This window comes from Rhinolophus sinicus, chromosome 4 (genome assembly GCF_057876585.1).
Source record: "Rhinolophus sinicus isolate RSI-liver-muscle chromosome 4, RSI-T2T, whole genome shotgun sequence".
Classification (NCBI taxonomy): Eukaryota; Metazoa; Chordata; class Mammalia; order Chiroptera; family Rhinolophidae; genus Rhinolophus; species Rhinolophus sinicus.
In genome coordinates this window covers 42201089-42228174 of record NC_142504.1, presented here as the reverse complement: position 1 = coordinate 42228174, position 27086 = coordinate 42201089, and the positions used below count along the sequence as shown (strand labels likewise).

Genomic DNA, 27086 nt, shown 5'->3' with positions numbered 1-27086 from the left:
TTTGTCACTTAAGAAAGAGCACAAGTAGCAGTGGTAGTCCCTGAAGCACACAACACACTCAGAAGATGGCAGAGAATTAAAACAGGCACGCAGACCCCTTATTTGGGAAGCTTTCTTATCAGCCACTGCCTATGAAACTAATACTATTCTTTGACTTGAGTGAGAAACAAACGTCCATAATGCTGAAATCAACAATTGTTTCGGATTTTCTGTCATTGGTAGCTAACACCAGTTCTAATTGACATACTGGACTTTAATAATTATTAACATAAAAAATAGAGTAATCACTTCCATTTAAAATTTATACAGTGATCAACAAATCTAATTAAACACATTTGTGGATGAATCTGTGGATATCCAGTCACAAATATTAAAGTGAAAAAAAAAAAAGGAAAATCAGGCATTTTTGAAAGATAATTGATCACTGAAAGAGTACGTCTCCAAACATCAAAAATGTTGAGGCTCTTTTGCTACCCCATTTTCTTCAAATTGACTAGAAATGTCTCAAATACTCCCTTCATTAAATAACCAAAAGAGGATTCTTTGGACTACCTTGTCATCTGCTATTAGATATTTAAAATGTATTTGGGCTATTTTTCAAACAGTGTCAAACAACTCAAAACAATTGGCTATCTATATATAAAAAATGCCACTCCATATACTTTGTACTCAGGTTCTTTTGTATTTTGTTCTAGCAAAATCCTAGCAGATATAACAAGGAAATGTCCCCAGAGGTACATTTAACAGTAACTCAACATATATCAGTTCCCTTTAGTGTATCTCCATGTTTTTGAAATGAACAAATGAGGGCAGAGAAAGAACAAATGATTAATAAGACATTAAGAAAATGTCATATGAAGATGAAGCCGATATTTTTCCTTTTTTTGGTAAATGCAACTAATTATCTAAAAAGAGTAAGTGCTGCCTACAATGGCATTTCAATGAGCCACTAATTCCTAATTTACAATAGCTATTACTGAAATAAATGGTACAATTTTGGGAGACACTAATAGGTAAAATGAGTAGTTTATACCCGCCATCTTTATGATGGGTGAAAATTCACAAACTTGATTGCTCTTGAAAGCAGTTTTAATATTTTTAAAGTTAATTTGTATACGTCAGTTAAGAGCTTTTAAAGGAAAGCACTTGTAAATTAAAGTGATCTCACAGTCGGCACATAAACAATGAAGATGTCACTGGACATGGGCTGAAGCTGAAGCTACACCGTAAAGCTAACTATATGGCCAGGAGTGTCACTCATGTTATCCTACAAAACAAAGCTGATAGTAAAGTTAGTGTCTGCCCTGGAAACCTTCCTCAATCCTCTCAAGGTACTGGTGAAGAAATATGTTCAGAGATGTAACGTGAAAGCCAAAATACACAACTATGCCAACAGCAGTTTTACTATGAATCAAGGACTCCTCTTCCCTCAGTACAGTGTTCAGTTTATTATCACACAGCCTACTGACCTACTAAGTTGGAGGAAAGACAAAGAAAGGTGGGAGGGGTTGGAGGAGGAGAAAGAAGAGGAAAATAAGAGGGGAGAAGAAAAAAGAAATACAGCAATCATGTTTATAGCTTTTTCCCATACATATCAACTAAATAAGAAAATACAATTTATTGATGTTCAGTCCAAGGATAGATGTTAGAGTTCAAATCCTCACTAATTACCAAACAAACAAACAAACTGCTATTCAGAATCAGCCAGCAGAAGTGCCTTTATATTATGGCAGGTGTAGACATCTCCTTACTTGGAGCCAGTAGTATCTCCATGTAGTTTAAATAATCTAATAAATAGGAATCATGACGGTGGCCAACCATCACCAACTTTTCCTACCTGTCAGCAATTTTCTAAGAAGCATATTTACTTCTTTTCTTCTCTTAACAAATCTACAATTTAAGCATTATTATCCTCCTTGTTTCACAGCTAGAGTCTGTTGAGTGTCTTCTAAACGTCACCACCACATCAAGTGATGGAAGTGGGATTTACACCCTGGCCTTTGGGTATATACTTGCTTAACCCACTCACATATACCATGTAGCTCTGCGCCAAGGAATATCGGAACACTGAACAAGAAAAAATTTTAGATTCTATTGTGAGTCAGAGTGTTCTAGTTTCTGTAAAACACTTTATTTTCAATAATTGTGGCAATTTTTTTAAAAGGTAGTGTCAAGAATTAAAATACAATTATAAAATTCTACATTTGAGTTAATGTATGAAACAATATTTTTTTTGACACAATAATTCTGTGATGCAATGGGTTGGTTGATTTTTCCCATATTAACAAATATAGAAACTCAGAGCCTGAGAGACAGGGTTGACAGATTTAGCAAAAATAAATAAATAAATAAATAAATAAATAAATAAATAAATAAATACAGGGCACCCAGTTAAATTTGAATTTTGATTAAAAAATACTTTTTAGTGTAAGTATTTTCCAAATATTGCATACTTATACTAAAAAAATATTTGTTGTCCATCTGATATTCAAATTTAACTAGGCATCTTTTACTTTACCTGGCAATCCAACAGAGAAGTGACTTAATTTAGGTCATAGATTAACACCTACATCTTCTGACAAATTGTACAGCATCGTGTTACTGCTAGATGTTATTGCTTAGTCATCTGCTTAGAACTCCTTCCACATTTCCACTTCATCTTCCTTGTTAACTAATTAAAATCTCAATTATGTTCTTCAATTTCTCACTTGAAAACAAAGACGGATTGAGGCAAAATTATTCTAGTTGATGCTCACTCTTCTCAAAATGCCTACTGTTTTGCATTTTCAAAGTATTTTTCACTATATTATCTAATTGATCACAAAAAACCCTCAGAAGATAAACTGAGAGTTAGGGTTTATATTTTTCAGATTTAACAACTAAGACTCAGAAAATTTAGGAGACCCGACCCAGTTTCTCACAGATAATAGGAAGATACCAGCCTGAGGTTCAAGTCTTGTCATGTGAAAATCCAGTTAAGTAAAAGTGACATATATTCTATTTTCACTCTGATTTAAAATAATTAATAATATTTAAAGAGTATTTTTGACCTTTGCCTTTAACAGACAGGAATCAGCAGTGAGCTACTCTCCGTTATTTTGGCCCATATCAAAATGGAAAGGCTAAAATCAGAGAGAAGGGTATGGTTTACTGAGAAATTTTTAAAAATCACTTCATTTTTAGAAAGCCTTTAAACTTGAAAAAAGTGTCAAATGTGTTGAAAACATGTCAGCATAAACAGACAGTTCCACTTTTAAATTACATACCGTCTTAATGTCTTTGCTAAAGAAACTTGGTTTTATTATGTCTTTATCATAAAGAGCAACTCATTCAGCCTAAAAAAGAAGGAATCTGCCATTTGTGACAACATGGGTGAACCTGGAGGACATTATGCTAGGTGAAATAAGCCAGAAACAGAAGGACAGACACTACAGGATACCACTTAAGTGAGCAATCTAAAGTAATCTAACTCATAAAAGCCGAGTGTGATGGTGGTTGCCAGGGGCTGGGGAAATTGTGAAACGAGGACATTTTAGACATAGAGTACAAAGTTTCAGTTATGCAAGATGATTAAGTCCTAGAGAGCTTCTATATAGCCTTGCACCTACAATTGACACTACTATATTGTATGCTTTAAAATTTCCTAAAAGGGTAAATCTTATGTGAAGTGTTCTTATCACAAAAAATTTAATAATACATAAGAGGGTGGGAGGAAACTTTTGGAGATGATGGGTAAGTTTATGGCATCGATTATGGTGATGGTATCACAGGTGTATACTTATCCCCTAACTTATACATTATGAACAGCTTTTTGTATATTAAGCAATAATGAAAAAATAAATTAAATAAACAGAACTCAGTAACAGATTCACTAAAATTGAAATTGCATCAAGTGCATTCCATACCAGTCAAAGCCATTTTAAATAACCTCCTCTAACAGATAAATTAATTCAGCGTGTAAGACATTCAGTGAATTGATTTGTCTGCCAAACCACTGTTCAGAAGCCAGGTATTGCAAGAAGAACAGGGTTGCCTTCACAACTAACGTTCCGGGGTACCACATAGATTCAGTGAAATTAAACATTTATAAGATCTTTTCCAAAATACAGTGGAAAAATGTCAATACACTTGAAAATATATGCACAGGGTTTAAAAAATTTAACCCACCATCCTCAATTAGCTCTTAAAATAAAAACATAGATGTTTTATCAGTACATTTAAAAGTTAACTGCCATTCGTAAAAAGAGTCATTGTTGAAATGCTCATAGCACAACCTATCTTTCCTTCCACTTCCTGACTCCAACGTTCTCTCTCTCTTTTCTTATGCAACCTTCCCTTTGCTCCTCTTCCTATTTCTCTCTTACAATCTCTGTTTGCCTTTCTTTCTTTCTCAGCATCATCAATTTCCCTCTGGTACTGGGCTCTTGGTTTCTCATCACTATCATAATTTTCTCTTATCTTTTCCTCTTTCCATTCAACTGTTCGCATATGGATATTTATAATGAGATAATGAATTTTAAAAGACTTAAAAGCTACATAATGCTGTAAGTTATTGATAAAGGTGTTCTTACATTTGTGTATTAAATAGGCTATTAAGTATCTAGTTCTTATATTTCAAAATTATACTTATAAATGTTTTATAAGAGCATATATAACTTTAAGGTTTATTACATCAAGCTTATTATGTGCATGACCAGTGTTGCTTTTTTTCCTTATGTTATATATTAAAATTTTCAACCTCATGAGATATATTTAACATGTTTGTAACATAACTTAAGAGTATTTTAGAAAGGTAACATTAAACTGAAGTTTTTCTGTAAGTAGAACATTTTACTATTAAAGCTATGTGATATTTTCCCCATACCAGATATTAACATTAATATTTTATTAACTCACCATTTTTTCCAACATGAAAATACAAAGTAGGCCTTTCCTAACACACTGGATTTCTGCAAAAAATCAACTGATCTTACCATTTGGCATTTGCAACCATGCATAAGTTATGCCTTTACCTATTTGAATGCTATTCAGTCTGATGATGTTGACATACTTTTATTCATTGCTATTGCCATAAAAAGGTATATATTATCTAATTTCTATTTCACCCCATTTTTGTTGTTGTGTTTTTTTTTTGTGTGTGTGTGTTTTGTATTTTGACTAATTCTATTTGTTAACCATGTGTAGAAAAACTCAAGTCTCAGGAAGAATTCTCTTCTATACCGTTTAAAGTCAAATTACTTAGTATGTATCCCATAACTCAGGCCATGTCTTTCAGAAAAAAAATAATTTATTTGTGCTTGTCAGCTTGTTTTAAAAAGTGGAGAAGTTAAAAATACCATCAGATATTTCACTAAAAGTCTTTTCAACAGATTCTTAGGATTTACTAGTGATTACTTTTCATTTTTATTACAGATTTATTGTTTATCCTCCCTCATGAGAATAAAGGACATTACCAAAGGGTTTATTCATTTTAATTTATAAAATATATTCATCTTCAATGTTTATATATCATCACTGAGATTCCCTCAAAATTAATCCAGCCAACCTTACACATAAGAAAGTTCTATTTTCATTGAAATTTCATTTCCTGTCATACCCATTTTAACAAATCCACATTCATTGATTAAAGAAAAAGCATCCACTTCTTATATAGAAGCACTGACTTGAAATCTGGAGAGAAACATTTCAATTAGTTTCCAAAAATTTTATTCAATTCTCTGATGTGACTCACAACTTGGTCGATGCTGAGCAGTTGGATCTTTATCTCAGGATTGTTTTAGGATTCAGGATGCTCTCCTGCTCCAGGTACACAGATATACCTGCTCGTGGTCTCAGAGTAACCTGGCCTGATTCCAGATGCCAACACTCCAGCTGCTTCTCATGTTTTGGTTTAAAGTGATTTTGGTAGATATACAGCCATGTGAGGAAAAATACTCTTTCCCTTTAAAAAACAGCATGATAACTATCTTTTTTCTTATAGTGTAGGAGAAGGTAACAGTGCTCTCAAGAAACATTAAGACTGCTACTTAAATTTTATCTGGTGCCTATTGAATCTCCCAGCACTTACCTGGATAATATCGGGCCAGGCCTGTGGCACTGCCAAACACCTGCCACAACAATGAAGGGTCTTCATCTCGATTTTTTTTGAAAACCTCGTCTAAGGCACTTGTCCAGTTGAGTTCATTTAACACAATTGTTGCTAAAAAAAGAAAAAGAAAAAAAAGGAAAATTAATACAAATTTATAATTAATAATTGGATCAGTCTTCATTTATTTGCAAAATAATGTTATGCATTTTCATTGCTTTACCTATAAAAATACTCTCATCCAGTGGCTATCAAAAGTTTAGACAGGGAATTATTTCTTCAAACACATTTTTACATGACGGTGGCCTTTTTGATATTTCCTGCTGGGTAATTCTTTGTTGTGGGAGCTAGCCTGTGTTTTATAGAATGTTTAGCAGTGTCTCTGGCCTCTACCCCACTAGAACTGTCCCCAGACATTGTCAGATAACCCCTGGAGGGCAAAATTGCTTCATGTGACTCGGATATACAAAACAGACAACAGCTCTACTGGTTGAGAAGGGGTAGGAGGCATTCCTCTCCTTGAAGTGGTTTTGAAGAAATCTACAGGACACCTCAGGGCACAGATTGATGACCACCTATCTTTACTATTAATGATTCTGTGTGATATGCTAACATAATCTGGTCTGTTACCTGACTTGAGAAAAACAAAACAAAACACATGTCTGTCATGACAGTTCAGTAAGTGTGTTTACACAACAAAAAAATGTATACACATTTACAAAGAAAAAATCATTCAGAGGCTTGACGGTATCAGTGTCAGAAACAGCAAGTAGCTGTGACTTTATCACTACCTTTATGAACAATAATTTTCTCTTTTTCTGGTTAGTTCAATTAATAATTATTAATTGAAAACTATTGTTCATAAAGGTAGTGATAATAAGGGTCAGGTCATTAATTTTGATACCTACTTATAACTGCTGACTGACGCTAGACAGGTATTACAAACTTATGACATTCATTAGAAGGAAAGAGAAGCACTATAAGGAGGAATATAATGTGGGTTAAAATAGTATATAATTGATAATTATGGGCCTCCATGATTATAGCATCCTATGTCTAACATATTCAATATCTAACTGGTTTAAAATATTATTTTCCATTTTCACAAAAACATGACAGACAATCTCTTGTCTTTTTTTTTTTTTTTTGTCTTTATCTGTAAATTATGTACCATGTCCCCAACAGATTAGCACATTGTGCTACTCTGCGTTTGAGAATCTACCACCAAACCTAAAACGTGGAAATTAACTTGTGATAAAGACTGGACATACTGTTCAACTTTTATTCTTTTCAGTAACCACAGCAAATAAAGGAAGCAGACAAAATCATGCACAAGCTTTTGAAAGGTAAAAAAAAAAAAAAAAAAAAAAAAAAAGAGCTTCTATCAAGAAAGCTGTACAGTATATGTATTTATATATTAAAGTTTATCATTTACCAAAAAAATGAAAACAGGGTATTGTAAAATTGTTCTGGGACCAACATCCTAATGCATTTCTCATTATTGAAAACTAAGATTTTCATCTTTATAGATGTGATTACTTCCAGAAAGATCAGTGTGTGTGTGAATATTCATGAGCTGGGTCAGATTCATAGTGCATCTGAGGGACTAGTGAATTCATATGCAAAAGCATGATCCAATCAATACTAAGTGACCAGTTATATGAAAATTTATATTCACATAGATAACCTGAACTTATACTCACTATTCATGAATATTTATAGTGATATACAAAACATTACAGAAAGAGTGACATCGTACTTTTCTTTAAACATTCATGAATTTAACAGTAATATTCCACTGAACAAATAATGTTTATTTATGATTCAGATAGACTTCATTAATGTCCAATCTGTTCTATCTCTTCAATTTCCTTGACTCTTTAATTCACATTAAGCAACAACTGATATCTAATTATTTTTAATAAAGGTTTATTTATTTTCAAGGCTGCTAATTTTTTTCTTAAGTTTTATTTGATAACAGGGACTAAATATTAGGCTTTGATGCACTATGAATTATACTTTTATATACTTGGGAAAAAAGTGAAGCTCTGAAATATTCTTATCATCATGGTGCTTCGTTTTAAAATTTGCAGTTTATACACTTGAAAATTATTTTTCAGATAAGACGTTATTAAAGTAGATTTCCAAATGTTTTTTTTCCCCCTAAAATTTGTTCATCTTCAAATGAGCAAAGTACATAAAATATTTGCAGAACGGGTACATGAATTGATTTTAAATTTTACCCAGAATGAAAAAAAAATGGTATTGTAGACCTATCGCTTGAGTAAGGTTTGTCAACTTGATAGTGGGGAACAATGAGTGAGGATACACATACTTCCATTTGTCATTGTATATTAATAAAGACTTTGGAATGCAATCATTGCTCTATTAGTTGCAATCTTTATTTGAAAGTCCAGAGCGATAAATCAAAATTCAAAGTTGGCCACAGGAGTACAAAACTAGTACAACCTCCTCAGAGGAGAGCATGGTTGTAGCTATCTACAATAACACACGTAGTCTTTAATAATTCTATTTCATGGGATTTATACAATGAGGAGAGTATGGATCTCCAGCCCTTAATCAGAGAATTTTAGAGCAAGAGTTATTCAATTCAATAATTCTGTTCGATTTTATTAAAACACCAATATTACAAAGTAAACAAAATTACTGAACTAGGAACATTTTTTTTCCCTCAAACTATATTGAAAACAACTAAAAATGTAAAAAAACAATATATATACATATATGTAAAGCATCAAAGCAAACCAACAAATACAAATACTATTTAACTCCTTCTTGATTATTTGGCTATATCTTTCTGATTCACATAATGAATTATATTTGACTGATAACATATTATTTTAGTATCCTGAAATGAGCATATTTTATCTTCCTCACCTTGTAAAATTAAGTACTAGCTTAATTCAGGATTCCTACAGAGCCCAACATTTCTCCATTTCTATGCTATCAGCATAACTCAGGATAAACAACACTGTATTAACTGGGTAATCTGCAGATGATGGAATAATAAAACTAATGCAGAATATTGGCTATGCTAAAATAAATTTATGTCATTTCCTGCATCTACTTTTTTCTCCTGCTACTTTCACTATATTTATACACACATCTTCCTTTTTCTCTCTCTCCCTCTCTCTGTGTCTCTTTCAAATTTGCAAGTAGAGTTTATTTAGGAAGATGTTTTCAATGAACTATTCTGGCTTGAACTAGGTAAAAGGCCAAGTGCGTTTAAAAAGTTAAAATTATTATTCGGAGATCTTTTCTTTTATATTACAAAGAGTTTATGTAGTCTTGAGGTGCCTTTCTCTGGCCTCAGCTAGTATTTTCAGTCTCCTATTTTCCTAACACCATAGTACTTAAAATAAGAGGTATAAAACATGATCCTTCTATGATTTAAAAAAAAAAAAAAAGATCAAATTGCTTGGAAAATTATTCTCAGCAAATATTACTCTGGATTATAGAACTGTATTATCAATTCACATAAAGACTTAACACTCAAAAAATAATTGTGGCACTCTCATGAAAGTTCAACATATTATAAGTAGGTTTCCATTTGTCACTGTATATTTATAAACACTTTTAAAATGAAATTATGTTTCAATAAGTCACAATCTTTATTTGAAAGTCCCGAACAAGAAATCAAAATGTAAAGGATTTTATTTAATTGATGAAATACTGATATAATTTAGAAGCTAAATAGGGTTTCATACAAGAATTCCAGAATAAATTCACACAAACTTCTAATTTCTTGTTTGAATGGAGATTAGAAGTACATGAGTGATATTTTTTTTCATTGTAGAAGAGCAACTGGTCATTGGTGATCTAGCCTTGAACCTACTGCCAGTAACTAGTAAACTTAAGCTAAGTGTCTTATGGCTACTTTAAGAGCAAAATTTGTCCTCATTTTCTTTCCTTCCTTCCTTCCTTCCTTCCTTCCTTCCTTCCTTCCTTCCTTCCTTCCTTCCTTCCTTTCTTCCTTCCTTTCTTTCTTCTTTCTTTCTTCCTTTTTTTTCCCTTTCTCTCTCTCTCTCTCTCTCTCTCTCTCTCTCTCTTTCTTTCTTCTTTTTTTTTTTTTAATTTTTGTAAGAGTATTTGAGCCAAAGTGACAACATATGCTGGGGAGCAAATCAAATTAGTCCTCATTTTCTATCAACTTTTAAGAAATAAAAGTGTTTGCTAGAAAATTAGATTTTTCAAAAATAAGTCTTTTATGGATGTCCAAGGCTAAGTCTATTAAAAGCAGTGAATGCTGGGAAAAGCAAACCTTGACTTTGGGGCCTCTATTCTGAATGGCATAACAGGATTTCACTGATAATTGATTCAGAAAGCCAAGTATGCATCTCTATTGTTATAGTTTTCAAAAACATGGCCTTGGTGTTCAGCGATTCTCTCTTTTAGAGTACTCTATTGTTCAGTCTGGCTTCTCAAGGGAAGAAAGAAAAATCTAATTTGCAACAGAACAAAAGAAGCACCTCACTTTGCTGCTAATTCTGCTAAAATACATGACTTACATCTATAGCTTGCTTCTGACATGGACTACAGAATCATTTACAAGTTCTGAATCAAATTTTCTTCTGTAAACTTCCACCCATAAAGTGTTACGTTGCTGCTCCCTTGTAAGCTTGAACACATTTTGTTGACTTATTCAGGGTTCAGGGCCTCGCCATGTATTAAAGGCACTAAATGACTATTTAAAAAACCTTCAAGTTATTCATAACATCAACTATGGCATTCAAACAAAGCAGATACATGTAGAAAAAAGAAGATAGACATATTTGTTAAGATTTACTTAAAATATAAAATAGCTGTGGTAAGTCTGTATCAAAGATATATTTTGTAAAAACACAAAATAGCTTTGAGAAATCTTTAATAAGACCTGTAGATCGTAAAGCTATGTAAGGAAATAGATATTCCCTTAAATAGGTACTCCGTTAAGTAAATACTCAGAAAATAAAAGTTATTTTTTTGACAATGCTAAATATGATACAATTAAATAATTAAAGGAAGAGAGCCAGTCAAAATGTTTACTATACTATTTCCATTTAACTAATAACACCATTTTGTTATCACAGCCTTGCATTGAGATAAAATTAGCCTATATTATTTACACTATTGCCAATGGTATTAACAAAGTCCATAATATTTATTAAGCCCTTACTGTATGCCAGCAGGTATGTTAACATTTTCTATGCATTGTCTTATTTAAGTTTTAGAATGACACTTCAGGTGAGATTCTAATATACTAATATCTCCTTTGTTAGTTGACAAAATAAATAAAACCTAGAAAGGGCATACAATTTGCCAAAAATCAAAGTCAAAGTTATAGAGACAGCACTCAAATAAGTGTGTGTCAGATTCAAAAATTCTTGGTGTTCATGAGCTATTTATTTCTAAGCTTTCATTTTATGTGTAGCTCTAATTATTTAGAATTTTAAATCTGAAAAAAAAAAAAATCACTTATGCCTTTGTAGCACAGTGTTTCTCAATTGAAAGCAATATTCCTCCCCAGGGTACATTCAGCATTGTCTGGAGACATTTTTGATTGTCATGACTGGTGGGAGGATATGGCATCTGGTGAGTAGAGGCCAAGGATCCTCTAAAACATCATACAATGCACAGAACAGCTCCCACAAGAAAAAATTAACAAAATGTCAATAGTGCCCAGGAGTAGAAACCTTACTCAAGGACAACAATAATCACAAATATAAACACAAAACAATGAATCCACTTTGCAAAAAAGCAATATTCCCAATAAATAGTGTCAATAAAAAGCCACAAGAAAACTTCAAAGTGAAAGTTGATATATTTTTAAAATAATATTATTTTATGATATTAAAGTATGTAAATGCTTCAGGCTACATTCTGATACCCTTTGCATTGAACAAATTTTTGTCTCATCCCAAGAACGCTAACACGCTATTCTCGTACCTGAAAAAAGTAAGGATTTCAAAATTAATTTTTAGTGCCATTAAATATCCTTCCCCACGTTCTGTTTTTGGACAGTCATGGAATATTAGAGTTTTGCTTTGACGTTGTTATTTCTAATGATTCGACACTTACTGTGTGATTCTAAAGAAAACATTTTATCTTTCTAGCAAATCTTCATTTTATCCCATAGTATATAAGGTAGTCATTAAAAGAGTTGCATTTAACAGATGAGCTGAGCCAGATGTCACTAATTTTATTCATCAACCCTAATCTCTAAAAAGAAAAATGTTAATAAGAAGAAACCCACTGATCCAATTAAGCACACCGACAAAAAGAATCCACTTTAAGGACTAGAAAGTGTGCATAAATATTAAAATGAACGAATCTTTTCAGTGGATTTGGCTAAGGGAATCTCATCTAATCCCAGTGCAAATGAAAGATTAATAAAATACAGGGAGATGGGACGACCAAATCTAATCTCGCTAATCATGTCTCAGGCACCAGACTCCACCTCCCACTGAGGATGGGAGAACAGAAGGCCCCAAGGCACACGTAGACCCTGATGAGGAGATAAGCCTCTATTTCTACAGTTAATTTGGTTCAAATATTAAAAGGCCCTTGTCCTTGTCAATTCTCTAACCCCATATTACCGAGCTTTCTGGTCTTGCTCCTCATGTCTTTAGTTCCCATCGATGGAGCACCTGGCTACTGCCCAGAACACAGCTGTTCTGCTTTAATGAAATCTGCAAATTGTGGAGCCCATAGAGGGAGCTCAGAAGAAATCCACTTTATTATTAAAGAAAATAAGAATAATGCAAGTGGAATAGAAGACACTAGGATCAAATGTCATGTTTATATTCGAAGGATTTTTCTTGGAGGGGTGCAGGGTAGGGATTTTGCATAGAAATAACATTTAGAAAATAAGGTAAAGACTTCATCTTTCAAGCATTCCAAGTTTTTTCTGTTCCTAGTAGTATCAAAACCAAACACCACCATCACCACCAATTAGAGACTTTGGTAGCAAAGAGTCTCTATCACTGGCCCAACAGGTGACTTAAAACTAATCATTCTACTTCTTGTGCTTCTGTTCTTTCATCTAAGAAATGAACATGCATACACTAAGGATCCTAGATAGCCTTCAGGGTTAATATGAATACCAAATAAGCTTATGAACAAAAGTGAATCAGTGAACATGATTTTATTATAGTCCTTTCCTTAGCTGGATGAAAACACTGTAACACGCACATCTCCTTTAGACATCTCACATAGACAACAGCTTCTATTTAACATTTCTGCATATTATTTTACTCTTCTTGGTTATTTTCTTTTACTTGAACAATTAACATACTTCTTTTATATACAGTAATTAGAATGCAATTCTCTCCATTTATTTTGTAATAAAGCCACAAGCCTTCTGTTCGCCCCCGATTTATTTAAAAGCTCTCATATAATGAGATGCTCTTCACTGAAACTAGTCAAAATACTATAATTTTAAATTTGGGAACATTTCATAATTTGTAAATGTTAACAGGAACTTTAGAGTAATTACCTGAAGAAGACGATACAATTTCTTCCATTAATACACAGTTATTTTAATTACAAATTGGACTATTTGTAATTAAAATTGCAAAAATTTGTTGAATATGTATTTCTATATATTATAATAATATTCCATTAAACACAGACCCAGATAAATAGCTGAAAATGTTCTAAACAACTTTCATTTAAGTTTTAAAAAGGGAAATAAAACATGAGTTTAAAAATAAAAATCAGAAGCTATGAGAGCATAGAAATGAAGTTGGAAGCCATATAAGAATTAATATGGAATTAAGGCCAAATTTAAAGAATTGCAAATTGATGGAGCTTTTTTTTTTTTAATGCATACAAAAATTATCTTGCCAGTCATGCCCTCTGAATAATTGACACTTAAGAACTGAGTACATGAGCGTACACAGTATGAGCAAAGGCTATTCTCATGGACTGCCCTCCCACTCACAGGCCAAGCGTCTGTGTCAGACCAGCCATTTGACCGTGGGAAAGTGCTTTCCCCTCTCTAAACCTTATTTGCCTCACCTGCAGAATGGGAATAATAATAATGGACTCACAGAGCTGTGTTGAAGATTACACGTATTTAGAACACCGTTTGTGACTTAGTAATGGCACAATAAATATTAGCTGCCCTTATCATTATCATTATTATTATTACCTTATTTACCTCTCAATCCTCAGCATTGAAAATATTTTTTTAAAAAAATGTTGATGGAGCAATTTGATCGAGATACTGAAATGCTAGGATGAGGGATTGAAGCCTCATATTTTTGCCTCTCAAGAAACCTTTGCTCTTACCTCCAACAACACTACTTAATCTCCGTGCTATAAATCTCTGAAGAAAACTGTGCTCACTTTTCCCAAACTATTTACATTGTTATAAGATAATACAAAGTAACAAAACAAAACAAAACATATATCTCTAACAGTAACATTTAATGTACTGTATAATTTTGGTGAGGGGATAATTTTTACAATGAGAGATTCCCAGTGCTCCTGCAATCAAACCACACTGGTGAATGCTGACATGAATATAGTATAGACACTCTAAATTTCTGGTAGAAGAAATTAAAGTACATAAGATCTAATATACATCCCAGACATCCACCCCTCACCCACACACAATTATGCACAAACAGTTCTCTTAAAGCTAGAGAAAACTCCGGGTGAGAATTACAGACAAAATTAGATATGGGAATTCTCGTGCCTTTCCTCTGAGACTTCCATATAAAGCTGGACTCACTCCTAATTCAAAAAGAAGGATCAAAAAATATTGGAGCTGACTAATGAGATACGGTTGAAGAAGGATAACAAGGCTCCTGGGGACGAGGGGGATACTGTCAATGAGGCAGACACTGCTTGGTACTTAAGGGTTTGTGTCAACCAGTCTTAGAATAAAGAGTTGTCTAGTGATTTTAAGATGCAACCATCAAGTGCATTGAAACACGGTACATAGTTGGCTCTAATCAAGGACAGCAATCGCTTGGTTTAAATACCATGCACTGCTTCAGAGTGAAACAAAACAAAATAAATCGAAGAAATTGAATCAGAGATTACTTATAGAATCATGTTACCTAAAGGTATGGATGAAATCTAATACCGTTTCTAAGACAACACGAGGTTAATATCCTTACATCTCTAGTTGCACACGAATCGAGAACTGCCCAAACGCATGTAAACATACATACATTCAGAGCCCTCATTACGTATTTTTGTCATTCATACAGCTAGACATCTACATACAAAAAAAAAACAAAAAAACAAATACATCAAATGTCAGTTTTCAGGATACTTATAGTGAACATGATTTCTTCAGATTTTAAAGTACATACTGCAGTTGACACATTAAATTTATATTTATCAGTCCTAACTACTGCATTATTCAGCAATACCCTAATAATACAGAATTAAATGTTTTCCTATTCAAATAAATGATTTTTAAAATTTTCTTTCATAGCTTAATATCACCCCTCGAAAGTCTGAATTTATCAAAATCAAATTGGTTGAAAAAACTCAAGTTACCCTGACAGTTTTAAAATATTATAAATGATTCAACATGTGAGCTAACAAATACTCCACAAATAGACTTTTAAAAATGGCTTAAAGAATTTTGATCTGATGAAGTATACCAGAAGATGGTATATGACCAAGTCACCATGTTGGTTCTAGCTGCTGTGTATCTTTCATCTTCTCTCCCTCCAGGGCACACACAGGTCTTTCATTATAACCTTTTTTATTTACTTACGAGTATTCATTATTTTAGTTGGTATACAATCTTATATTGGCTATAACCTTCAAATAATCTCCCTGCCTCCAATCTCAGCTCATTTTCATCCCTTCTTCTCACTGCTAACACAGTATTCTACTTGGCAAATGTCCTCCCTAATTAAAAGTCTGCACTTAGACTCCATAACACCTGGTCTTTTATGATTGGCTTCCCTCCAATCTTCTGACCTCCTCTTCTACTGCTTTTCTGTGCACTGTAAACACAAGCTATAATCAAATACTTCTGCCCTTCCCATAGGATACAAAGTTCACTCATGTCTCCCATGTCATTGCATACACTGTCTTCTCAGTTTGGAGTTTTTTCTACCATGCCTACTTGTTAAACTTCTTTTTTTTTTTTTTTTAATCACAGTTCAGTATCACCTTCTCTGTAGGGTTTTCTTTGATTTTCCTACCCCAACTACCCCTCATCTAGCAGAGTATAAACTGCTTCTCCACCCCTCTATAGCTTTCTCTATATACCTCTATTAAAATACTTCCCATATTTCATTATCCTTGTTTATTTGCCTGTCTTCTATTATGCTGTCTTGCTTTAGGGTAGGCACCACACGTTGTTTATTTTTTCTCCAGTACCTAAAATATAGTGGAAGAGGCAATGGAATGTGACGTCTGTGTTTAATGAACAGATGTACACTACTGTGCAAACTATGCAATTGCATAGGGGTTTTCAGGTACAGGAGGGAGAAAACAGTACCTGTAATATCTAGGGTTGTTATGAAAATATAATGCTATACTTAATGCATAATGGGAATTCAGTGAACAGTAATGACTAGTGTGCTGAGGTATTCAAAAATATTTGTTAATTAAAAAGTAAATTAATATATCAATGTGATTCTCATGTGTTGGGTCACCTTTTTAAGTTAGATGTAATTTTCAGTTAAAAAAAAATCAGTTCTTTGATTAACCTTCATTGTCCTATACCATATCAAAGCAGGTACAAATGATCCAATAATTCCTTTTCCTCCCTTCAATGCACAGAGATAGGTGAATGGTGGACATCATAAGAATTGGAGGAGTAGAATCATTCTAGTCTGTTTTTTAGCTACACTCAAAATATCTATGATAGATCAATTCCTTTTAATGCAGATGTTTTGAAGCTCCTGATACACACCCCGTGGCCCAGTTTTTAGGGAGTCCTTTATACCAGTCAATATTTCTAAGAACCTCCCTAGGAAGTATCCCCCAGTTTGTGCGCTTCATTTCCTAATAATCTGATTTCTGTCATACGGAATGTTCACTCTGAAGAAACAATATTTTAAGGTGGGACCTGAAAGAGGAAGAATGCACCATGGGAAGACTGATATAAAGCATTTTATTAAGATAAGAGACACTAACAATACTGACAACTAGGAAATGCATAGATAGCAATAGAATGGTTTTAGGATCTAGTGTGATATTTCAAAAATAGAACCTCAAAACAGTTTTCATGAAACCAAAAAATATCCAAACAGATATACACAACACAAAGAAAAACCATGGCAGATTAAAAATAATTTGGTCATTTTTACTGTAATAGATGGAATACTTGAGAGGTGAAAGTCTAATTCCAGCATTGTACTCAATCATTCAAAAACACTTATTAATATCCTTAACTAGCTCTTGGAACTAAAATCAGACAGTTATCATTCTTCTCAAGTTGCTCTAAATGTAATGAAGACAGGGATAAATCAAACCATCTTACATCAAATTTTCCTTTTGTATCATAAATTCTATGAACAGTACCTGTCTATCAGAAGCTAAGTAACTGTTTTAAGGGTCAGGGGGTGGTAACTAAAGGCTTCCTGGAGGAGGTGACACACACAGTTTTAAAATAGAATGGAGAGGTCATAGGAAGGCTTGGTGGCTGGTTCAGCGAATATCCTATGCAGGGCACAGAGACTAAATTAACAAACCAAAATGTAAAGGCATTCATTCCAGAAGTTACAGGAGCTGATAATTATTCAGAATGGTGAATGAAAGACACAAAGGGAATGTAGGACAATGGCAGCCAACATAAGATTAAAGACATACTATAATAACGACCTAGGGGTACTAAATACAAAATTATAATATTCTGAGAATTACAGAGAGCCATATAAGCAGAAGTAAGAAATAATCACATTTGTACTTGAGACTTCACTCAGAAGCCAGTGTGAAACAAGATTGAATGTGGATTGGAAGCAAGCCAGATGTGAATGGTGAAAACTAGACAGAAAGCTATTACAGTCAGGCTGGTGAGGGATTATAATGGTCTGAACTAAAACAGTAGTGGTGGACACAGCGAATGGAATGAGATTAAAAAGATGTTGAGGAGAAATAATCTACAGACCACTGTGCCCGCTGGTGGGGAGGGGAAAAGAGAAGCCTTGGTTTTCTGGCCTGGTCCCGGATAGTACTATTAACGAAGATAGGGGGAGGGGGGTATGTTTGGGGACAACAATGAGGAATTCTATTTTGAGTATAATCTGAGGTACCTATGAGAGATATGTATTAAACAGGGTTATTCAGAAGGCAATTAGAGAAATAAATCTGCAGCTTAGCCAGACGTCTGCATGGAGAAATCAGTTTTGGGCATCATTGTTTCAGTGATAGTTGGAACTATCCAGTTTGAATGAAGTCATCAAGTATTGACACCAAGAAGATCTACAATTCCTTAAATACTAAAAGTTTTACTAATCAGAAAGAGATGGTCAAAAGGAAACAATGTGGACCTAACTCTCATAAACAACAACACATTTTCCATAAAAAGTAATCAGGGTGTAGTATACTTTAATATCTATTGTTCTCATTTAACAAAAACTACAAAGTGTGCCCCTCAAATACAGTTTTCACATCTGCAGTAAAATGAGTGCACTGAATACAAATTCCGTGTACTACGTATGACTCACAGTCCATTAAGAGAGAATATGAAAAGATAGTAAAACCAATGAAAATCCATTATCTTCTAATGCATTCTATTTCAAATTTTGCCTTTTAAAAAATAGTTATTGACTGAAATCAAGTACCCAGGGATACAATGCCTGCCTCTCTTGTATGTAGAGCACTTTAATGCTTGCGGTGCACTAGAGAATAAGCAATTTCCCTTCTGCCTCCCTTAGAATGATGAGGTCATCTATTGTGCCTGTATACTTACAGAGAGCCTCAAGAGACTGAGGCTCGATGATTACATGGTCTTGTAAGCCCATAAAGTTCTACCACAGGACTCATATGTGTATTATTAAGACGTTCTAAATTGTCGAACACACTCTCCTCACCACCATTGTGCAGCTCTCTTCTGCAATTCACTTGCACCTTTGACTTTTGGAAATGATTTAAACCAGCATCAGAAGCTCTAAAGGCATGAATGCAGACCACCCTCATTCATCAGAAGAAAAGAGTGACAAGATTTAATTATTTAGACACATAGAAGATTTTTCTAAAAAGGAAACTTCAATCAACCTTTCAGTGAAATTTAATATCAGAAAGTAATATACAGATCAAGACTTTAAATCTTCTATTTCAAAAAACAGTAAATTAGGCAAATGTAAGAACTAATAAAGTCAATTTAATTTTAAACACATAGTTACCGTTCTGATATAAACATGGTTTGCTGAAATACATTTTACCGTTCTTCCCCAAATGTATTTTCCTTGATATTAATTTTATTCATGTTTCTAAAAGATGCTTTTAGTTTCTTGTCACTTTGTATTCCAAATCAAACTGACGTAAGCCAGGGTCTTTTATGTTATTAGTCAGTTTCTCTGGCCTTCCAAATAAACATGAAGCAAAATCTATTCATTCCTTTGGTTCAACTGAAAATCTTTATACATATTCTACTAAAGTATCAATTGTCCATTTTCTTGCCTTTGCATCTGCTATTCCTAAATGTGATACCTCCAACATTTTTGTTTAAAACCAAAAGCTTGTACATTTTATTGCTAACATTTCTGGGGGTATCTTTTCCAACTACATATCCTTAAACAAGGTAGCAATACCGTCTTAGAGAAGAAGGTAGTGGGTGTGTGTGTGTGTGTGTGTGTGTGTGTGTGTGTGTATCACTATGGGCACCAGATCATATTATCCCATTCTCTATTTAAATTGATGTATACTTATGGTATGCGCAATCAATACCATTTAATTCATTTTACAAGCATTTAGTTATACTAACCCTACAAGACACTGTCAAAACCTCACATAATTATTTTCTCATGAGGACAGAAAAACAATTTTTTATGCCTTTAGAAAATAAAAATATTATGAAATTGAGATTGAATTTACTCTTTCTTTATAATATTCTCAAAAAAAGATTCTCTTGAATGTAAATTTATTTCCTCACTTCTAAAAGTATATGCAGTGATTTTTTTCTACCACTGAGAAACCATCTTATTAATCACTTTATAAAGTATTATTTTTTAAACCAAATTCAAACATCTAATCTCATTGTCTAGAAGCTGTACCTTTTATTGAAGTTAAAAATCTTTCAGAGGTATTATTAGTTTTTGGAGCATAAAGATGTTTGCATTAAAGTTAAAATGTCCCTGAAACTTATGGACAATATTTGTTATATCCATTCCTAAACAATTCTCTTCTTTCTTTTAGTTCAGAATAAGTTGAAGTTTATGTTATCAACATCGAAATATAGACTATGGAAGTATACTTTTTCTCTAGGTTAAGATATTATTATTGGAAATTCCAATCAACTCACAGCTTGCTGGAATGAGTTCTACACTCAAATGATATACAGATGTGAAATGTGTACATATGTGCATTTATGCAAAGTAAAATGAGGATTAAGTAGGAGATGTGAAATGATATTCTCAACTTTTCATTTTCCATAATATTTCAAACAAAAGTGTTTTTTATATCAACTATTTTTATTTTGTGTCAAAACTGATGTCTTTAACTGTTTTACTTTTTTTCTGGCAACTACTTTAGTGTCATATTCTAAGTAGAGCTTATAATTGTAATTTTTGAAATGTACACGTATAAATCGTAGTTAAAAGCATAGGCTTGTGGGTAAACTGAAATAAAACAAAATTTAAATATTTGGCAATATTTTACATTGATTTAGAACTCACTGAGTTAGAACTCAAAGACAAATGTAGATGCAGACACTACACATGCAATATTCCTTTAATATTAATAATAAACTCCTGGGAGATTGTTATATGTGTAAGATTATATAAATAGATTAAATTTGTAGTAACTGTACATTAACATAAAATGCAATCTAAAGAAGAAAACAACTATGCATGTATATCACTGTATGTTACCAAAGGAATTTGAAGTTTGAAATTAAGAATATTGTGGTTAGAACAGAGTTCTCAACTTCCACTGTACTAAAACCTTGCATACTTTTACTATTGTAGAAGGTCTGAACTCAGCATGGCTAAATCTTAGGTGGGCAGACAGGAGATAATGGGTCACTCACAACATCTAATTATTTATCCAGAAATTCAACAAAGGAACACCAGTAAAATGTCAAATGTGAGATGGAACTTTTATAAGACAGATAAAAATCTAAAAGTTTCAGAGTAAAACTTTTAAATAATATAATTTAGTGTTAAATTCAAATCAGCAAGGCATATAATATTCCTATTTGATCCATTGATAAATCTTAATATTTTCAACTTCCATTAAAATTGTATCCTTCATTATAAAAATTAATTAAAAATCTAAGGCTGAATTTAGCAATGTTATAGTTAACAGTAATGATATGATAATATCATACATGGTCTCCTATAATGCAAAAATGTCACATTTTATTGATAATTTATATATGCATATTTAAGAATAATATATAAGAACACACACACACACACACACACACACGCACACACACACACACACACACAATTTATAGCCTGCTAACCCAGGTTAAACTCAAATCTCTTAACTTGAATATGGCCTCTAGCCTAGTGATTACAGAATGCATGTTAGTTCAATTACACTTTGTCTTCATTATGAGCAGTATGTCAGTGGGAAGGTAGTTAATATCAAATATTGTGGGTAATGAATTCATTTGAGTTTTAGAAAACTAATAAATTGGAGATGATATAATTTCAACATATAATATTTATGTATTTTGCTAGTACTTTGTTGACTTGGAAATGAGCAAAAATGTAAATTTAAAACTGTTAGAGTCTGAAATCAACCTATCATCTACATTCTAAGAGAATAAACTGTGGGTTTTTGCTTTCCCTAAGCAGTCATATATTTTAAATCTGGATTATGGAGAAAGAGAAAAGGAATGAAAGATTAAAAATAAGAGAATGGAAATGACATTTATTTAGTAGCTCTAGGTAAGTGAAATCTGTTTGATAAGGGATTTAAGACTTGGTAAAAATTGTCTTAAGATTTATTTGGGAAATAAATCTTTTAGATTAAAATTTTGATTTTTAAACATTTTGGGTAAAAAATCCTGAGAAGCAGAAAAAGGCAGATTAGTCAGTCATTTTATACATAGACTGGTGACACAAATATAAGTAAGTGATTAGTGATATTTCAGGAAGATTAGTGAGAACTATCAGAATATATTTGTTGTATAAGAGTGGGTGTGTACATTTATATGTATAATATATGTATGCATATTAATATGCATATGATTTCAGTTGGTTCAACATCTAAGTAATTTGTTGGCTAGTTGTGTGTTTTTCTCACTCATCCTACAAACCCATTGCTTATGGTTGGTGACTACCAAGAAACAGCAGGTCTTCACAGATCCAAAAGGGTAGTAATGGGACATTTCCTCAGTCACGTTCCAGGCTGGGTGAATGTAAGATAATAAAAGATCCCTGTGTTCTGTGGGAGCTTACTATGAAATTCCTCACAGCTTCCAATTGCTGTAATTTGCAAGAAACAAGCAAAAACAAAATAAGTTTTACAGAAGACTGAAATCAATTAGTAAGGTGTTTTTATTACTATCTTTACATTGCTGCATACCTGAAGCAGCATTTCTAAAGAATATCAAGTATTATTAAGTTAAAATTGTATATGACTTGATATGCTCTAATGACAATAAGTATTGACTAAATTCCATCTCAATATTAGCATAGCTCATAGCCTCATACTTTGAAAATCTGATCTGTGTGCCCTGAGACAAAATAGTTTAAAATTTTTTAATCCATTTAAATTCTTTCTCTTTTTAATAGGATTGTAGAAATATCTTGCAAATGCCTCTTTATCTCTAGGGAGAAATCTGTATAAGATTTTATCCATGAAGCAAATACCAGATGATTAAAAAATTCTCATCTCAAATTCCATACCTTCATTTTCTCTCCAATTGTCAAACCCTTTTTAATTTGCTGTGAGCAGCACTGTCAGTCTGTTTTGGAAAGCTATTCTAATTTAAGATTTCATTATCTCTCTTTTTCAGCCTTTGAATGGCCTGTCACTTGTTATACCCATCATAAAAAGCTAGCCCAGTACACTTCTTATTTCCAGCTATCAATTTATAGAGGTACTGAATTGTACACACATCCTTTTTTTCATTTCTTCCCTCTATGTTCCCTTTTTAATTTATTTTTAGAAATAAATAGTGCATTTTAATTTCCATTCCCCACTACACAATATGAAGTGTAGCAATAACTGGACCTTTAGCAAATCCCTGAATTTCTTGTTAAGTTATAGACTAAAACAATTCAAAGGACATTTTATTTATAACACAGCTCCTAATAAATTAGAGAAAATGAATGGAAATTAAGGAAATATAATTAACGTATTGTATAATATTTGATCTCCCCCTTAAGAAAAATCACTGAGAGATAGATGTCAGGTCCGATAATTTATGGAAAGATATGTGATATTCCTTAGTGAGTTATATGCATGCAAAACACAGTGCTGGGATATGGATATTACCCTTATTAGATTAGACACATAGGTGTAATGCCCTGATTAATCATGTGTGTTGATATAGATTCTTAAAAACTTTTCTATGTATTCTTGACTCATTGAACATCCTTCATGAGGCACCTAAGAACAATAGGCTTTCCGTTAGCTATTTCTTATATATTTCACCCAATATGCAACATTATGAGATACACTGTGTAATTAAATATAATACAAGAGACATGCAGTAAAACATTAAGAAGCATGCAACATTCTATGCCCAAATTTTGGCTGACTTGCTAGCATCTGCTTAGGCTGGCATGAAGCATGAAGGATGCCACTATTCTATAGTATCCTAGGGGATTCTGGGGCATCAAATACAAAATGCCACCAAGGGCCATGGAAGTAACTAGCAGTTAAGCTTTCATATAGTATAGAGATGTGTATCTGCTAGATCAAAAGAACTACAGAAGAGAAGAGCCCAGAAAAAAATATCTAAATAACGCATAAGCTCTCTCCCCCAAGAGAAAGAGTCAGTTTAAATTATCTACAAGACCCATGTCTACCCAGTTGGCCTAAGTCACCCATCCCAGTTCCCATCCTCTTTCTTCCCTTCTCCTCCCATGCTACTTAGTGGTGGTAAAACTCACATAGAATTGTAAATGTCCCACCCCCTTCCCCTTCTCACTGTAGGCTTCCATTAGCTCTAATCCAGGGTAGGGGAGAAGAGTTAACACTAACTCAAATCTGGGATTTTGACGATCACATGAGAACAGACATTTTAATTTCTGAATTGAAAGCTTCTTTTTTTGGTGACTGTTTTTATGATTAAAAGTGACCAAGACCATGTTATTTTAGAATTGCCATGTAAGTCATTGTTACCCACATTTATTCACTAAAAAAGTTTGAGTCTAACAAAATAGAGTTATATTTTCATTATATGTCACTATATGTCAGTACACACATGCCTTTGTATAACAAAGTGATTCATATAGAAAAGTGAGTTATACATTTTTATCAAAATTATTGTGCCCACTTTCTAATATAAATGTTTTGGGGTAAAGTGATTCTGAAATAAATACTTGTGGGATACTAAAGTTACATAGTCAAATAAATATGAAAAATACCAAGTAAAAACGACTTGAATTTTGTCTATATCTAGCAGAATGTTTTATGAGCTTTTAAAGGTTAATGCGTACTACGAGTCTCCAAAGAGGATCTATAAAATAAATTTCCCAAATTTATTTGGCCAGTAAACCATTATCCCATTTAAGAATCTTGACATAATTTTATTTCCTATGGAACAATTTAGAAAATGTGGCATGTTCTAATGAGTAGTTGTCAATAACATGGTAGAGGATATGGAAGACAGATGCAACCACCATAATAGATGTTTAAGTAAACAAGCTAAATGGGCCTTGCAGTAGTAGCTACCTCAATAACTAATTTACAAGTTTATTTTCAATGAGATCAAGGGGTTTTTATAATTCCCCTTTTCTTTATGGGGATATTTTTATGGGTTAAAACATCCCTCAAGTTTCAATTAAGGAACTGGGATGCTTCACAAATTCACCCAGGGAAAGAGTATTCCAAAATGTGATCAACTTGTCACATGCAAAGGACAATATTATCTGCATGGACTGGTAAAAAAAAGACAACTTGTCATCGTGACTCTAGCAACATACTGGACACAGGACACTGTGATTGAATGAGTGAACAATCAATCAGGTTATTACAATCAATATTCTTCTTCACTCTCAAAAATGACAAAACAAAAAACAGACTTCAATAACTATAAACTTCAATCTCTGAATTTGTACAGCCTATAAACCCACTAAATAACTTAGGGAATTCTCCATGAAAATGACCAATCTAATTATTATTGCTATTTATGCCTAGAATTGCAAATTGATTGTCTTTCCAATATATGTCTCTATTGAGTCTCTATTGAGTCATTAATTTCTAGAGCCCATGGAGAAGTACAAAAATCTAGATTCTGACTTAAAACGCAGAAAGTCCAAATTTAACAGACACATATTTCTAAGCCATATATTTCAGTATAAAATGTGAAATACCTGACTTAGCTATTTAATAGCTTTATTTTTTTTAAACCAGAGTTTAAGCCTATATCATTTTTGTCTGGAAATACATTTGTGTTTTAGTCAGCTCAGGCTGTCACAACAAAATACCATAGACTGGGTGGCTTAAAAAACAGAAATGTATTTTCTCACAGTTTTGGAGGCTGGAAAACCCAAGATAAAGGTGCCTGCCTATGGCTTGTAGACACCTGACTTCTTGTGTTAGTCTTCACATTAACTTTCCTCTGGGGCCTAAGAAGGCCACCAATGCAACCAGATAAGGGCCCCCTCTTATGACCTCATTTAACCTTAATTACCTTCTAACAGCCCCTATCTCATAAATACAGTCATATTGGGAGTTAGGGTTTCAACATGAATTTTTGGAGAGAAATTTTCAGTCCACAGCAATTTACAAAATTTAATAAAACTATTACTACTAATTAGTCTGTTTCTCTACACTCTTAAGTGAATTAAAGAAACAGTGTCTATAAGATCAAAGGAATACCATATCTTTGGTATTTGGGTTTACCTATGGCCAACATTTTCCTATCAAACAATGAATAATATACTGTTCTCTATGAAATGCATGTATTACAGAAATATCACTAGAGAAAGGCAATAAAAGTAAGTGCAAAGTTTACCCCAAAAGAATTGCTTCTCTTTGTGCTATTCTTATTAAATATGAGCAAATTACCCTTCCCTAAAATCTATATTTTTACCTCAGGCTTGTCTTCAATGTGTTTTTATGGTGTTCTTATTACTTTATTGCCCTACTCCTAATAAGGAATAGTGTTAATTATTTAAACTATTTTTTTTTTTTTACAATGGATGATCACTTTGTTACAGACTCAGTTGTGCTTTTTAAGAGTTTCCTTATCAGTTTATTGGCTCCATGATTCAGAATCAAGACTTTATAACTGAAATAGCATCTTAAAAGAAGAAACAAAAGCTACTTTGTTAATATAATGATAACATTTTACTAACAGTTCTTTAAGACATGCACTTTTTTAGTCCTTAAACATATAACTCTGTAACATGGGATGATGCATCCTCCAGAATTAGAGAAACTTTTTCTTTTTTAGGGGGTGGGGGTAAATTATCTGGTTAAAAAACAACAACAGAACAAAACAAAAGAAGAAATATAAAACTTAAGAATGTACTACTCTTAAACATTTTTGTATTATTGTTATCTTGACCCAAATTTACATTTGTGATATATACCAGCACAAAAAACAACTGCTCTGAGAAAAAGAACCAACGGGTTAGAAGGAGTTGGATTTTCTCAGCTCTACTTACTCATCAGAGCAGTTTTTGTTGTTGATAGTGGTATTTTGATAAGATTTTAATTAAAAATGGGT

General features: G+C 32.9%; 1 protein-coding gene across 7 annotated transcripts in view; it reads right to left on the bottom strand.

The window, feature by feature from the left end:
• Positions 1 to 27086, bottom strand: part of CACNA2D1 (calcium voltage-gated channel auxiliary subunit alpha2delta 1) — a 462827-nt gene that overhangs the window by 126225 nt on the left and 309516 nt on the right. For all 7 annotated transcript variants that reach the window (XM_019746896.3, XM_019746894.3, XM_019746897.3 and 4 more), the window contains exon 7: positions 6068 to 6199. In XM_019746896.3, coding sequence (XP_019602455.1) covers positions 6068 to 6199 — 132 coding nt within the window. The remainder of the gene's footprint in view (positions 1 to 6067; positions 6200 to 27086) is intronic.